The 15,348-nt window shown below is 24.0% G+C and overlaps 1 protein-coding gene across 1 annotated transcript; it reads left to right on the forward strand.

Annotated features, from left to right (window-relative positions):
• Nucleotides 1-972: 972 nt before the first annotated feature.
• Nucleotides 973-13,628, forward strand: LOC113551969 (H(+)/Cl(-) exchange transporter 7-like). The gene is made up of 17 exons (XM_026954585.1): nucleotides 973-1,206; nucleotides 4,285-4,483; nucleotides 5,969-6,078; nucleotides 6,187-6,330; nucleotides 6,533-6,710; nucleotides 6,795-6,926; nucleotides 7,008-7,167; nucleotides 7,633-7,771; nucleotides 7,873-7,966; nucleotides 8,053-8,222; nucleotides 8,297-8,467; nucleotides 9,146-9,358; nucleotides 9,434-9,595; nucleotides 10,805-10,888; nucleotides 11,504-11,584; nucleotides 11,667-11,771; nucleotides 13,221-13,628. The coding sequence occupies exons 1-16, from the start codon at nucleotides 1,108-1,110 to the stop codon at nucleotides 11,769-11,771; spliced, it is 2,241 nt and encodes a 746-aa protein (XP_026810386.1). The 5' UTR covers nucleotides 973-1,107; the 3' UTR covers nucleotides 13,221-13,628.
• The last annotated feature ends 1,720 nt before the right edge of the window (nucleotides 13,629-15,348 follow it).

Below are 15,348 nucleotides of genomic sequence, written 5' to 3' on the forward strand. Positions count from 1 at the left end.
TTATTGTTTCTTTTAGATAAATACTGTCATCTGGTATAATTGTAATTATATACCATTATAATTTTTATGTCCATTATTTTATTTTTGTATAATAATATATGATTTAATATATTTCTTTAGTATGCATACGTATATTTTTATTCAATTAAATATCACAATAAAGTTATATGTTTAATCAATTGATCAAAAACTCAATATTATTCAATTATTTCAATTATATCATTTTTAATGTAGTAAACAAAATTAAGATGGCACTTCATTTTAACCTTGTAATATAGAATTTATTAATTTGTTTATTAGGTACTATAAAGATTAACAAATCCAAATTTATGATAAATATTAGAATGTTTTATGGAAGTACGGTTAAGAGTTATATTTTGATTATAAATTATAATATAAACATTATGCTATATAATTATTTGTTTTATGAAAATAAATTATTTATGTATTATCTTTAATTTTATAAAATAATAATAAGTTGGATCCACACTAATAAACATGTGTACTTATGTGGATGTATTCACCACATAGCACAACAAATAAATATTTTTGCATATACACATACACACAATATGTAGGCCTTGGGTTTTTTGCACCACAACAGATTTTTGACTAAATATAAATGAAAAATTCTACATTTGATTCTTTATTTGTTTCCTAATTATAATTAATGGTACAATTTCTAACAAATATTCTAATTTGAGTAGAAGAACTCAATTTACCTAAATTACTTTGTTTATTATCTTAATAATGCAAAAATATTTTATTACCTAAAACAAGGGGTCATATTAAACGACTGTTTAAGTTTATACGTGTACAGAGTGTCTTACTGCATTAAGTGTTTTTCAAGTGGAAGATAGGTAATAAAAAAATTAATTAGTATTATAACTTATTCTCCCACCAAAAACTTATTTTTACACCCTATACAATATTTTTTACTAATTTATATACGTTTATTATTATATAATATAGGTATTTCTCGAGTGCTATTGATTGTTCGTTTACCTAACTAATTTGTTTCATATTAGCTATTTTAGCTTTCATTGATTCCATGCCTATACTAATCAATAAGTCTATGAAACTAAATGATTTCATAAATAATATATAATGTATCAGTCAATAGATTTTAAAGGGTATGGTTTATCGAATGAAAGTGAAGAAAATGTACCTGTTGGATCCTTGAATCATCTATCAACAAAATACGAGGTAACAATTTATTTTATTTTAAAACATTTGAATGTACCTATGTATCAATGTAGTAATAAACATATTATCATCTAAGATATAAAGTATTAAAATAATAAATAATAATGATATTTTTTTCTAAATTAGGTTTTTAATTTTATATAACTAACTAAACTTGGTTTACAGTATGTTAATGAATTGGAAAGTTAGTGAGTAAACCTTTTTTAAAGAATATTTTATTCAGCAGCTATATTTTACGAGTTATAACTAATGGTCACTGAAAATTACAATACCTAATCTTTTAACCATAAGGCTTATGATTTAATTTTTATTATTATATGTATAATATATATGTAAAAGACTAATTTTTGATAAAGTTTAAATTTAAAAATAATATAGTTAATTAGCCAAATCTATTAATATTATAATTAATTTTTAAATTTAAAATTATTAAAAATATTGATTTTTACTTAACATCAATGCTAAACATATTAAAAGTACCCAACAACTAAATAGGTAGGTATACAAAATAATTCACTAAGCATATGAGCACGCCCATTTTTCCCTTTTATTTTTATTAGTATTATTTTTGTTACATATATTCACAGTAAAATACTATAATACTTTTATTAAATTTGGAGGTTAAACTTTTTATCATTACAAGATCTTATTTAGTTTCACATTCATAACTAACTTATTTAGTTTGTGAATAGTGAATCATATACAAAAAAAGGTCTGGACAAGCCTACAAGGATAATGAGGATGAAAATCCCCATAAAAAATAGAAATGTTTTGATAAATAATACAAAACATTAAAAATAAACTATACAATAATAAGTTATAACCAATAAATTAATTATTAAGTCATTACCTAATATTATTTTGATAATTTAAACTTGATATTTATTCATTATATCTTCCTATTATTTAATAATTTAACTTTTTAATTTTTTGCCTAACAACAACCATTTGAAGTATTTTATACATACTTGTTTACACAATAGAATAACTATTAAATATTATTTTATTTTATTTCTTATTTTTAATCTTTTATTTAAAATTCTGATAAAATAGGGGTCATCTATTACTATTTTTAAGGAACACAACAGGAATCAAAAAATTTTTCGCAGGCCATCAAAATTCTAAGTACATATAAAACATGTATAATGTTGTAGTAGTATATGTTATTTATTCTTTGTCTACAGGCCGGATAAAAATTGTTTTCGCTGACCGTCATTTGGTGACCCCTGTGCTAAAACATTTAAAAACTACTAATTATTAAATTTAGTACTGTTTATAAAATATAATTATATATAAATAGTAATATAACACTAAATACAAGCTCAGTTTTTTAAATTTAATGATTCATTAATACTTGATTTTTAATTTTTAATAATTGTTGAACTTGTACATTATTTTAATAAGACTTATTACTATACTTAGTATAATATATTTATTAAATAATATACCCAAGTATCTACCTCAATATTTTCGATTAAATATTAATACTGTTGTTTGGGATAATATTTTTGTCCGAGAATTTTTATTCTACAATTCAACTACAAGAATCACATTTTTTTGCCTTATATTTTTAATTAGACATAATATTTTTGAAAATGTTAATGAATTTTGAACATTTTTTTTTTAAAGTTATTTACTTAACTTTGTGTTTCAAAGATAATGTGTTTATGGTAGCTAGTACTTAGGAATCTAATTATTTTATTATAGCTGTAGTAGGTATACCAAATGACTATAGAGTACATTATACTCTTTATTCAAATGTTTTGCATTTTTTTCATAATTTTGTACAAAATCTAAAATTTGTTACATTGAGTATAACTCAAATAAATAAACTAATAATGCATCGAATACTGACATCTTATTATAAAAATGTCAGTAGTAAATCTTATTATCTATGTCACATACTCATACTCTACTTAGGCAGTACACACTATTAATAAGAAGGTTTTTATTAAATACACTTTTTTTTAGTAATTTCACCAAAGTAGGCAATAAATATTAAAGATAAAATAATAAAATACTCTACATTTTGTATATTTTTTTTTTACAAAGGGGAGAAAAATTAAAAATCTTGTGACTATAACCATGGTCCATGACTCAATCAAAAAACTAAGTATTTGTCAAATTAAAAAATCTTGGATATACCACTGCTTACTTTTTTGTACTATGATATTATATGTTACCTATCTAAATATATATATTATATATAAACATATAAACCACATTATGGCCAAAGAAGACCCATCCTCATGCCTTACTTGCTGAACATTGATTATGGTCAAGCACATAATTCTCGAATTCTTCTAGAAGCATTAAGAAGTAGAAGCAGAAATACGCATCAAACAGGAACTACTAGATATCCTATACAAGACATCCTAAAAATGAATAAATTTCATCAACAAAACTGAACTCTGTCATCTAATTTTTTGATATGTACACATAAAGTAGTATAATGTAATGAAAATTCAATTCATTGCCAATGTAACTGATAGAACGCCAACAAATAACCATACAGTTGATACTTAAAAAACCAAAAAAAAAAAAAAGTTGGATTTTGTTTGTATATCTATTTATTGATATTAATCATGTGATTTATTAATATAATTAATCAATAATATTTAAGTACCACATAGGTATTAGCCATTAGGTAGGTAATATATTTTCAATTTTGTATAGCAAATAATATTTAACCTGTCTAAAGTTATTGAGCTTTGAATATAACAATTCCTAACCACAGAGTCGGACTGATCCAAAGAAGCATATCATGCAATTTAGTAAAAAAGACCCACAAAAAAGAATAGAATTTTTTATTTGAAATGTGGAAAAGCTGCGAGGGTCCACACGTTTGGGGACCTATCGTGCAATTGCACGTTTATTCCATAGGCTAGTTTGACCCTGTTAACCTTTCATCTCAAGAAAAAATACTAAATACATCATTCATATAATACTTATTTTGCTATGTATTATAAATAATTTATATTAATGATTAAACAATTTATTGTAGTGACACGGGGGTACCTTTTAGGGATATCCTTAAGTCTCAACCTATTTAATTGTGATTTATTTTTTATTTTATAGAGCTTAGATTATGAAGTCATTGAAAATGAGTTATACCGCGAAGAGGAACAGAAAAAAGGTTATAGATATGTTGTACAAAAAGATTTTTCTAGATGGATGACATTTTTTTGGATTGGGGTAACAATTGCCTTTATTGGAATAATAATTTTTATTTCCATTGAAATTGGGACAAATTTTAAGTTCACCATGATCAAAAAATGTATCCTTTTACATATTTACTTAATTTTAAATTATTAATTATTATTAATAACAATATATAAAAAAATTTGTTTTACCAAAATTAAAAATAAGATTAAAATTTTATACCTAACCAGACTAACCATAATTAATAAATAATACAAACCATCTTCAGTTTAGAGCACATTATTATACATGTTTTTAAACAATAATTTTGTCAACATTTTCTATGCTTTTACTAACGATTTTATTAATTATTTTTTCTGAGTTAACATTGTTTGGGTTTTTAACTCTTTTTTATTATTCATTTTCAAATTATAATTTATTTGTAAAATATTGGCACATTTTTTTAATTGATTAAATATGGAAAGCAATTTCAGTATAAATAGTATAAATAAATGTTTAACACACATGGGTGATTTTGGCTATAATTTTTAAATATATAATATATTATACAACAATTGAGTTTTTATAGACAAAATCTTTTTTTAGGTACCTATGTGTTTGTTCGCTCTTTGACCATAAGGGTTTATTTAGATGGTATAATGTTTATTTTTCTTTTATTTTAAATGGTTTCATCATCACTATGTTAAAAAATGATGTATGTATTTTTAATTGGTTCCAAAGTCCCAATTAAGCATATTTGAAGTAAAGATTTATATTTCATACCTAAACGTATTACATCATTTTAAAATAAATATCCTTAGTTTTAGTTTTATTTTATCTCACTTTATTTTTAAATCTAAAACATTGTTATTTTTAAAGTATGAATTATGAATTATATTTATTACTGTATTTTACTTTATAATTTAACAAATTTTATTTATTTGAATCAATTTTTTCATTTTTATATTATCTATAAATATTTGTTAATTTAATCATATCTGCTAGACACCCAGAAGTTTATTTTATATTTAGTATGTACAACTACAATTGTATGTTTTATTTACTAAATAAAGTTCCTCTAATCTTCTTGAAACTTTTACGGACTACATACAACTTATATAACCTAATAATTTTTATAAATCTCAATTAGATTGATAGGTATTTAATTTATAATTACTAGGGCTCGGAACTTAATGCATTTACATCTTTTTTTTAACAAATATTCAGTCTTTATTAGTTTGTCGATTATCGACGTTTATTATTTTTATTTTTTGTTGTCGTGATCTATGATTATTAAATTAACTGTAGGCAGATACTATTTTAGACTCGGTGCATATGTGTGTTAAAATTTAATTAATTAAAGCCATGATTTATAAATTAATTGTATTAAACATACATTTTTAAAAATGTTAATTATGATAAAGTCATTTTTGATATTTTTATGATTATTTTTTAAGTCAATTTAAAATTTTTTTTGTGTGCATTTTTCAAAGATTTTTAAGTCATCAAGTTCCAGGCCCTAATGTTGCATTAGTTAGACAACAAATAATACAAGTAAATATATTATTTTGTATTCGCAATCAAAATAAGAGTCAATATTTCTTTACTATAAATAACTTAGATTTTGATGAGTGTACACAAAAGGATTGTATTGTTAAACCTTATTTGGTGGCCCTTGTGTTAAACTTAATTCCATCATTAATTGGGTCATGCCTTATAGTTTATGTTGAAGTGAGTATATATTATATAGTATAAATCATAATGTTCTATTAAGTATTATACAATACTCTTCTACACTGTAATTATAATTATAATATTTAATAAACTTTACATTGATAGCCTATGGCTAAAGGTTCCGGTATCCCAGCTGTGAAATGTTTTTTAAATGGAATCAAAGTACCTAGATTGATTAGACTGAAGACATTGGCTGTTAAAGTAATAGGTGTTATTACTGTTGCACTTGGTGGTTTGTGGGGTGGTAAAGTAAGTCTAATAATCATTGTACCTATATGAAGCATATTATTTTGATATCATTTCATTAAATAAAACATGTAAATTATAGACATTTTAAATGTAAGAAATATTTTTATTATCATTACCAGATGTGAATATACGCATAATTATCTAATATAAATATAGATATTATTATATCCTTGTATAAGTTTTTATTCATTTTTTTTTTTAGGAAGGACCTATGATTCATGCAGGATCTATAGTAGCTGCAGGAATTTCTCAAGGAAAGAGTACAACTTTCAATAAAGATTTAGGTGCATTGAATTTTTTTAGAGAAGATCATGAAAAAAGAGACTTTGTATCTGGAGGTGCTGCGGCAGGTATAGCTGCCGCTTTTGGTGCTCCAGTAGGTATGCCATTCTGTAAAATTTTCTCATAATCTTTGTTGTAATATTTATTATTTTTCAAAACTATATACATATATTTGACTATAGGTGGTTTGCTATTCAGTTTAGAAGAAGGTGCTAGTTTCTGGAACCAAGCACTTACATGGCGAATATTTTTTGGATCTATGATTTCAATGTTCACATTACACTCTGTTTTAAGTGCTTATCATGGGCATCCAGGTCAAATTATCAATATTGTTCTCCTACTACTGCTTAGAAATGTTGTATAACTTTAAAAATAAATAATATTTTATGTTATAGGTGACCTTACATACAAAGGTTTGTTAAATTTTGGAAAATTTGATGATTTATCTTATCATATACTTGACATTCCAATATTTGTACTTATGGGTATATTTGGTGGCTTGACTGGAGCATTGTTTTGTTATTTAAATCTTCAATTATTTAAATTCAGGAAGAGGTAAAGTACAATAGTGAATAGAATCTATTAACCAGGGGTGGCAAACCTATGGCATGCAAAAAAAAATTGAAATTATTAAAAATTCAGCTATTTATAAAATTGTGGTTTTGAGAATCAAATTATGTACATTTTAAAAATTATATTTAGAAAAAAATATATACCTAATTAATAAAATTATATAATAAATCTTAACTTTATTTCTATTCCTAGAAAATATAATTTCCTTGCACGTGAAAAATTTTAAAAATCTTGATTAGAAAAATTTGGCACTTGACCCAAAAAAGGGTCGCCACTCCTGGGATAGATGATTAAAATTAAAGTAGGTTGCAAGTACAAAACAAAGATAATTACAGTTTATATGTTATAAAACATATAAAAAATTTAGTTTACTGTATTCCTCTTTTATTTAAAAAGCAAACAAAAAAAAACTGAAAAAATAAAAATTATTAATTTTGATTTTTACAGATATGTTAATAAAAACTGGAAAAAACTTTTAGAAGTCTTAATTGTGTGCTCGACTACAGTGACAATTAGTTTTTTACTCATTCTGTTTACTAGTGATTGTAAAAAATTAGGACTTGATCCAACAGATCACCCTATTCAGGTATAAAATATAAAAATAAAAAATCATAGTTATAATTTTCAAATATTAGTAAAATGTAATGGATTTTAAATGTAATATATTTTATTTGTGTTATATATCAGTTTGGATGCAATGATGGTGAATTTAATGCTATGGCTGCTTTATGGTTTCAGCTTTTAGAGGGAACAGTACGATCATTGTTTCATGATACTCCTGGTATTACAATTTAAACATAGTTGTGTTTGGTACAGGTACTATATACAATTCTTGACATTGATTATGATTTTTATGCTAAATTTTAGATGTTTTTAATACAACTACAGTAGTTTATTTTGGTATATTTGCTTATTTCATAACTTTGTGGACTTACGGAGTGCATTTTAGTGGTGGTGTATTAATACCGGGACTGTGTACTGGAGCAGCATGGGGACGGCTTGTTGGACGAGCAGTATTTCATTTTTTTCCAAATACAGTATATTAATATGTCATAAACTTATACTTATTTTAGTACTTATATTCTATGAAAAACTATTACTTTAATTTCAGAATATAGGTATATATTCGTTAATTGGAGCTGCATCACAATTGGGTGGAATTACAAGAATGACTATTAGTTTGACAATTATTCTAGTAGAAGCTACCGGAAGCATAACATTTGGTTTACCACTTATGATTTGTTTAATGACAGCCAAGTGGGTTGGTGATTTTTTTTCTGAAGTAAGTGAATAAATAAAACTTATTTCGTTTTATAAACTATACAAATTATATTGTTAGCAGCGTCAGATTATTAACTACGTGGTATGATATCTTTCATATGTGATTCATAGTAATTTTTTAGGACATTTGATCCTGTGGTCTTGGCTACAATAATGAAATGCATTTAATTATTAAAATACAAAATAAGTAATTAATAACTTAATATATAATTATTTTAATAAATTATATATATAAATTTATACTATGTAATAATGTATTAAATAATAAAAATAATTAAATAATATATTATATACACGCTAGTACATTTTAATATTTTATATATTCTATATTATACATTTATAGTGTATTAGTATGCATATGTATATGTATTATGTATTTATATCAACATAGATCCATAGGTGTTATATTACTTGTAAGTTGTAAAAATGAATACAATGTAGTTTTTAGCTGGGATTAATAAGTTGGAGGTTTCATTTTAAAAGTAGATAATTGTATAATTTAACTTAATTATTTTAAACACATAAACTTATACACTTCACATTTTGTGTAACTAGAACAAAATGGAAGAGAGGGGTTTCTTACTTCATACTTGTAACAAAAATGTATATCTATTATTCTAATCAAAATAACTTTTTTAAATTTAATGCATAGTTTTAATTATGAGTTTATTTTATACAGAGTATTTATGACACACAAATTGATTTAAGTGGTATGCCATTATTAGCTTGGGACCCACCACCATTATCTTCTAACATTTATGCTGACAATTTAATGACACATCCAGTTATTACATTTAAGACTAAAGAATCAGTTGGAAACATTGTAAAAACATTAAAAAAATATTCTCATAATGGTTTTCCAGTAATTGAATACGTACAAAATTATGAATTAGTAAGTTAACAATTTTATTAATTATTGTTATTTTTTAAATATTGTAATTCAGAATACATTATTGTATTTATTTAGGATGAAGGAAAAACTAAATGTTATCTGCGTGGTTTAATATTACGATCACAACTGATTGTACTTTTGGAAAACAAAGTATTCGATGGGCCACTTACTAATTATTGGGACTCTGTTACAATAGAAACTTTTAGAGAAGACTATCCTAGATATTCAAGTATTGAAGTAAGTAGGTATTTATTAATTTAGAATCAGTGCTCGATTTGGCAAAATTAAAGTAGAGGGCTCTGTTAATTTTTAAAAAAGAGCATCCCCATCACTTGTTAAACATTACTAAGCCCCCTATAGCCCTCCCTCTTTAAATTATATGAAAAATATTTATAAATAATCAAATTAAAAAAAAATTACTGTAAATATTATATTGTATATTTTAGTTATAAGATTATAACTAATATAATAACAAACTCAAAAGTAACTAAATAAAAAACAATTCATTTTAACTATTTATTTAAATAGTTCCATAATTTATTATAAGACGTATATTCTAGGATGCAATAGTAGTTGGAACAAATATTTTGTGGCACAATTTGTAGTTATGATTTAAGGTAATTAGTTATATAATAATAATAAATATCTTAATAATTATTAAATCTATGGTATGAAAAATTATTATGATGTTATCACGTACATTTTGATAAAAATTCAGAATGATGCAGTGTCCTCTGCGTTCCCCTTAAAAATAAAAGTAGGGGTACGCTAAAATTTCTAAAAAATTAGTTGGGGTACTCCGTCCCCCTGCGTCCCTCCCCAAATCGAGCACTGTGTAGAATACTGTATTCAGAAAATTAAAATACTAGCTGCTATCAATAATTATCTACATAAATGCTAATTTGTATTCAAAGCAAAGTAATGGGTTAAGTTATTTTTTCATTTTATACATTATTGTAAAGTACTAGTGTACTATGTATTTCAAAATAATCCAGGTAGGATATTCAACTGATTTTGCTAACTACCAGGTAATATTTTTGGTATAATCAAGAATTAATGCCTAGATATAGGTAAATAATTTTAACTAATTTCCTATAATTTCAGCAATTTCTAGAAGGTGGTACAACTACCTATTTTGTCTGGGGTGCAAAAACTACTACCTAAATACTGCTTTGGATATACTGCAGTACTTAATGGCTATAAATCTATTTATGACATTCATTTTAACAAATATCCAATAATACAAAATAACCTATCATTACAGTTATGTATTAAATTATGGTATCATTACCTATATCTATAAATTATTACAAATTACCTACTTTTGTTTTATTTTTTATTTACTATGACTATTTTTATATTTTATCTATTTTATTTTGTCTATTATCTGTTGTTAAAAATTAGGCTTTTGCCCGTTTTATTCAATTGAATAAATTATTATTACAGGATATTGAACTACTGCAAAATGACCTTAAATTAACAATAGATTTATCGCGATTCATGAATCCATCACCATATATTGTTCAACACGTGAGTGTAACAAATTTCTATGATATTAAGTTTTTTAATACTTAATATAGTTTATAGCCTATGTGCCTATGATATGTAAGTACAAAAATCTAATAATCTAAAAATATTTTAATCCGGGCTTGTATGAAACAGAATGGTAAAAACTTTATCTATGTTTGAATTTTGGTTTTTAATTATAAATCTGTAATTCAATTTTTCAGTTACTTATGCATAAATAAAATAGTTTAAAAATTAAATTAACGTAAGATGCTAACATATGAACATAGATAAATTTTTTACATTTATGTTTCATAATTAAGTCAATTTACTCTAATATAACAACTACCTACTATACTATTATAGCTACCTATATAATAAATGTGGATGTAACATTGTAGCGTCCTTTTAAGTACCTACTACCTATTATATCTTGGTAGGCACTGGTATTCGACTAAAGTTTTAAAAATATTGTAAATTTGAATTTTTAATTCTGACTTAAGAGTTCATAATTTTGAATTAAATAATACTTTTATTTTAATATTTTCCTATCTTATATTAAGCATTATTACTTAAGGCTTAAATATTTTAGTCATATAAATAACAATTAATATCATTTTTATGTTTCTTTTTATACAGACTATGTCATTGCCACGTATTTTTAAATTATTCAGAGCTATGGGACTTCGGCATATAGTTGTTGTGAACGATTCAAATGAAGTAATTATTTCTTCTTTACCTATTAATTATTGTATAATTATATAAACAATATATATATCATATATTTTCATTGAAATTATAGGTTGCTGGGATTGTGACGCGTAAAGATTTAGCTCGGTATAAAGTAATTAGACACATGGGTAAAATCAATGTAATAGAACAAAAGTGTTCAAGCAAAATGGAATAGGTAAATAATTATCCCAAAGAAATTATCAATAAATTATGTATTGGTTTGTAAAAATCTTTACACCTTAAAACATTGGTATATTTGTTAATTTATAAATGGTATTTTTAAATTGATTTATATTTATCTAATGTATCTATGTACTTATATTATCACATTGAATTAATTCAAATCCTTATTAAATATATTAAGAAATAAAATTGATTAATGTGAATGTTGAATCCAAGCAGTGGTGTGCGGTGATATTATATATTGGATAAGCGCTAAAATAAAAGTTAAAACCTAAAAAAGGTATATTATTGATAAGATTTACAATATAAAATTTATTTATAGATAAAATCCATTCATTTTTTTTTTTTGTTTCAAAATTTAATTTATAATATAATCATAACATTTTGGATTATTTTTCTTTGTGCAGTTCAATTTCGATTGAATTTAATGATGTTCTTGTGTAGATCTTTGAAACAATTATATTGGTTTTAACAACAAAACTGAATGCATTGTAGTGTTGTACTGGGAATAGGTAGTTAAAATTAATTGATCGAGTTAATAGTTAATACTTCTTAGAATGCCAATAATAAATTGTTCATCTTATTTTTTTTGACTAAATCATAATGATTAGCATTTTAAAATTCTTTAGGTATGTATAATACAATCAATTTGCTTTTAATCTAATAAAATCAAGTATTTATTTTCTTCAAAATTTGTCTCAAAAGTTTTTTAGCGCAGAATTTTGAAAATCTATCATGTAGTTTGAATAGCTATTTGATTCAAATGTTAAAAATTTGAATTTATTTAAAGAATCAAATAGTGTTTGCAAATTTGTTAATAAATTATAACTTATTATCCAATAACTGGATATATCCAATAATTGATATATTTCATTAAGTATTTTATAAAATGTTTACTGGTTTTTTACATTATTACTCAAAATTGCTTTTATTTAATAAAAATGTTTCCCGTAATGTTTTAAATAGATTTAACCTAAGCATTATTTTGCAATTTACATTGAGTTTCTTTTTCAAAATAATATTGTCATTTGTCAATGTACCCGTGTAATAAAATAAAAGTTTATTGATAATAAAAATAATTCTGTAGGCAACGCAAAAATATTGGAATTCCGTTTTTAAAAATATCGGTTAGCGTTTGGCACAGCGTGCCAATTGCCATATAAAAACGTAGATATCCTTTTCTATAGTTCTACTGCAACTGGTCATTCCTATAATAATATTGGAACGAGTTGGCTGAGTCGGGTAATCTAAAATTTGAGAACTTCTGTAAAGAAATTGCTTTTATGAAAAAATTCATTTAATTTTTTTTGGAGAAACTTGATACATTTTTTTAAATTGAAAGCTCAAATAAGAATTAATATAAGTAATTTTAATTTTAATGTATATTTTGTATTGTTATTTAACATAATGTTAAACTTTTTATTTATTCTTTTTTGGATAGGCATGCACTGCTTACCTAGCTTGCCCTGACCACACGCCACTGAATCTAAAAATAACAATATTAGAGACAACTCTTCTTCAGAACTTGATTTTTAATTAAAATATTATTTTTGTGAGTTACCTATTACTTATCACTATGAAATTACACATACCTAAAGATGTTTGATAACAATTTTCAAAATATAATATTTACATAAATATTATGTAGGTATTTCAGGTACTTGTGCTAACATAAAATATTATAGAAATAAGACTTGATGATATTGTATCAATATAATAGGTGCCTATATTGTGTATTTTTGTGGATAAATGTTAGAACTTGAACTTGAAATAGCGTAATTTATACTTGATTTTTTTTTATCCTGCATGTTTAGAATGTATTATTTATTTTTATTCATTATAAATTACTTAGAATTTGTGTTGTGATTTTTTGTTTATTTATTAATTTAATTAATTAAATGAAAAGCCTATTGTTACTCATTTTTATATGAGAATATTAAATTAAACCATTTTACCAGTTCATGCTCTTGTGATTATGTAAATACTTCATACACCTAAAACTCTTAAAATATGATTTATTTATGATCTAAAAAATCACAAAATATGCCCTTACTTTAAAATATGCGCATTCATTTAAATATTATGGCTTAAAATCCAAAACATTTTAACTATGCTATATTATATAAGAAAAAAAAATTTTTTTTAGTAATATTACTAATATTATTAATTTTATGTTTATAAAGTGTTTAAATATTAAATGTACCGTATTGAAAAATATAGAAAAATTAAAATACCTATGAATAAATAATATAATATTGAAGAACTAACACCAATGATCATAATTAATTTAAATATCCTGTATAAGAATCATATAATATAAATATTTATGCAAATAAATAGTTCTATAGACAAGGAAAACATGATACTCTAAGTCTCTAATTAGTAATTTCTTTGAATATTACTTAAGGTATACTTATATAATTTTTTTAGACACCAATTTTTTATAGAAAAATTAAATATTAATAAAATACATGTGAAAAAAAGGAAAATATGCAAAATATGTAAAAAAAAAAAGAAGAAATTGGGCAATTACTGTAGACTCCTAGTATTATGAAATAAATTTCTGTATCATTAAGCTGTGTTTAAAATGAATTAATATTAGAAAACATGCAAATTCCTACATAACTATCTAATTTACGCTTTATGTGTGTAATATGTATATTACAGTGTGTTAACGTTAAGAGGTACTACTAAATATTTTAGTTGGATGAACTTGTATTGAAATGGAGTTTACGGCGTTTACGCTGAATCATGAAAGAAAGATAGATGATAGATTATTTCTATCATGCGTCGAATAAAAGAGAGTACTTAAATCATAAGCGTGCGCTGGTCTTCTTGGCAGGAGAGGCAAGACTCCAAACACCTTCCTCCGATTTTTCCCAGCTAAGACCTTGATGTGAAGCATTGATAATTTAAATAAATTCTCACACAAACTCAAGTATATAGTTCTATTAAACCATGGTATTGTTCTATAGGGTTTAGAGTTAGATTAAACATAAAATGACCAAAAGAGTTTTCAATAAGTCTTTTTTAATAATAATATCTTTAACGATCAAGAAGACATAATGAAAAATAATTAAGAATATATAACAAAAACGCTTGCCAAGATAGAGATCGGCATGTAAATTTTCTTGATTTTCAATTTTTAAAAATTTATTAATTATATGCAATATGTATTTTATTTTCATTTTCATATAGTGAGTAGATCTCTAAAATCGGAGAGCGGATTATGTTATTTGGGGTCTTGTTAGATTCACATCAACTAGGAGAAGTGCAGTGAAGATTTTCAGAACTTTATCTTTTATAATTGATTCACTACAGAGTTTCAAAAAAAATTAAAACACATTTTATTGAGAGTTTTTTTTATGTTTTTCAGCTTTATAGCTTTGTAATGAGTTAACGATTGAAGATAAAGTTCTGAAAATCTTCACAGCACTTTTACTAGTCTATGTAAATCTAACAAGACTCCAAATAACAAAATCCATTCTCCAGTTTCAGTAATCTACCACGTTAAATGACAATCTAGCAAAATATAACTATTTTTTAACTGTGAAAAATTAAACAATTTT

The sequence above is a fragment of the Rhopalosiphum maidis genome, chromosome 2 (genome assembly GCF_003676215.2).
Source record: "Rhopalosiphum maidis isolate BTI-1 chromosome 2, ASM367621v3, whole genome shotgun sequence".
Taxonomy (NCBI): domain Eukaryota; kingdom Metazoa; phylum Arthropoda; class Insecta; order Hemiptera; family Aphididae; genus Rhopalosiphum; species Rhopalosiphum maidis.

Coding starts and splice junctions, on each gene's coding strand:
- LOC113551969 (XM_026954585.1), top strand. CDS start 1,108: ATGTATCAGTCAATAGATTTTAAAGGGTATGGTTTATCGAATGAAAGT. Junction 6,331..6,532: donor GTGGTTTGTGGGGTGGTAAA/GTAAGTCTAATA, acceptor TTTTTTTTTTAG/GAAGGACCTATGATTCATGC. Junction 9,359..9,433: donor ACGTACAAAATTATGAATTA/GTAAGTTAACAA, acceptor GTATTTATTTAG/GATGAAGGAAAAACTAAATG.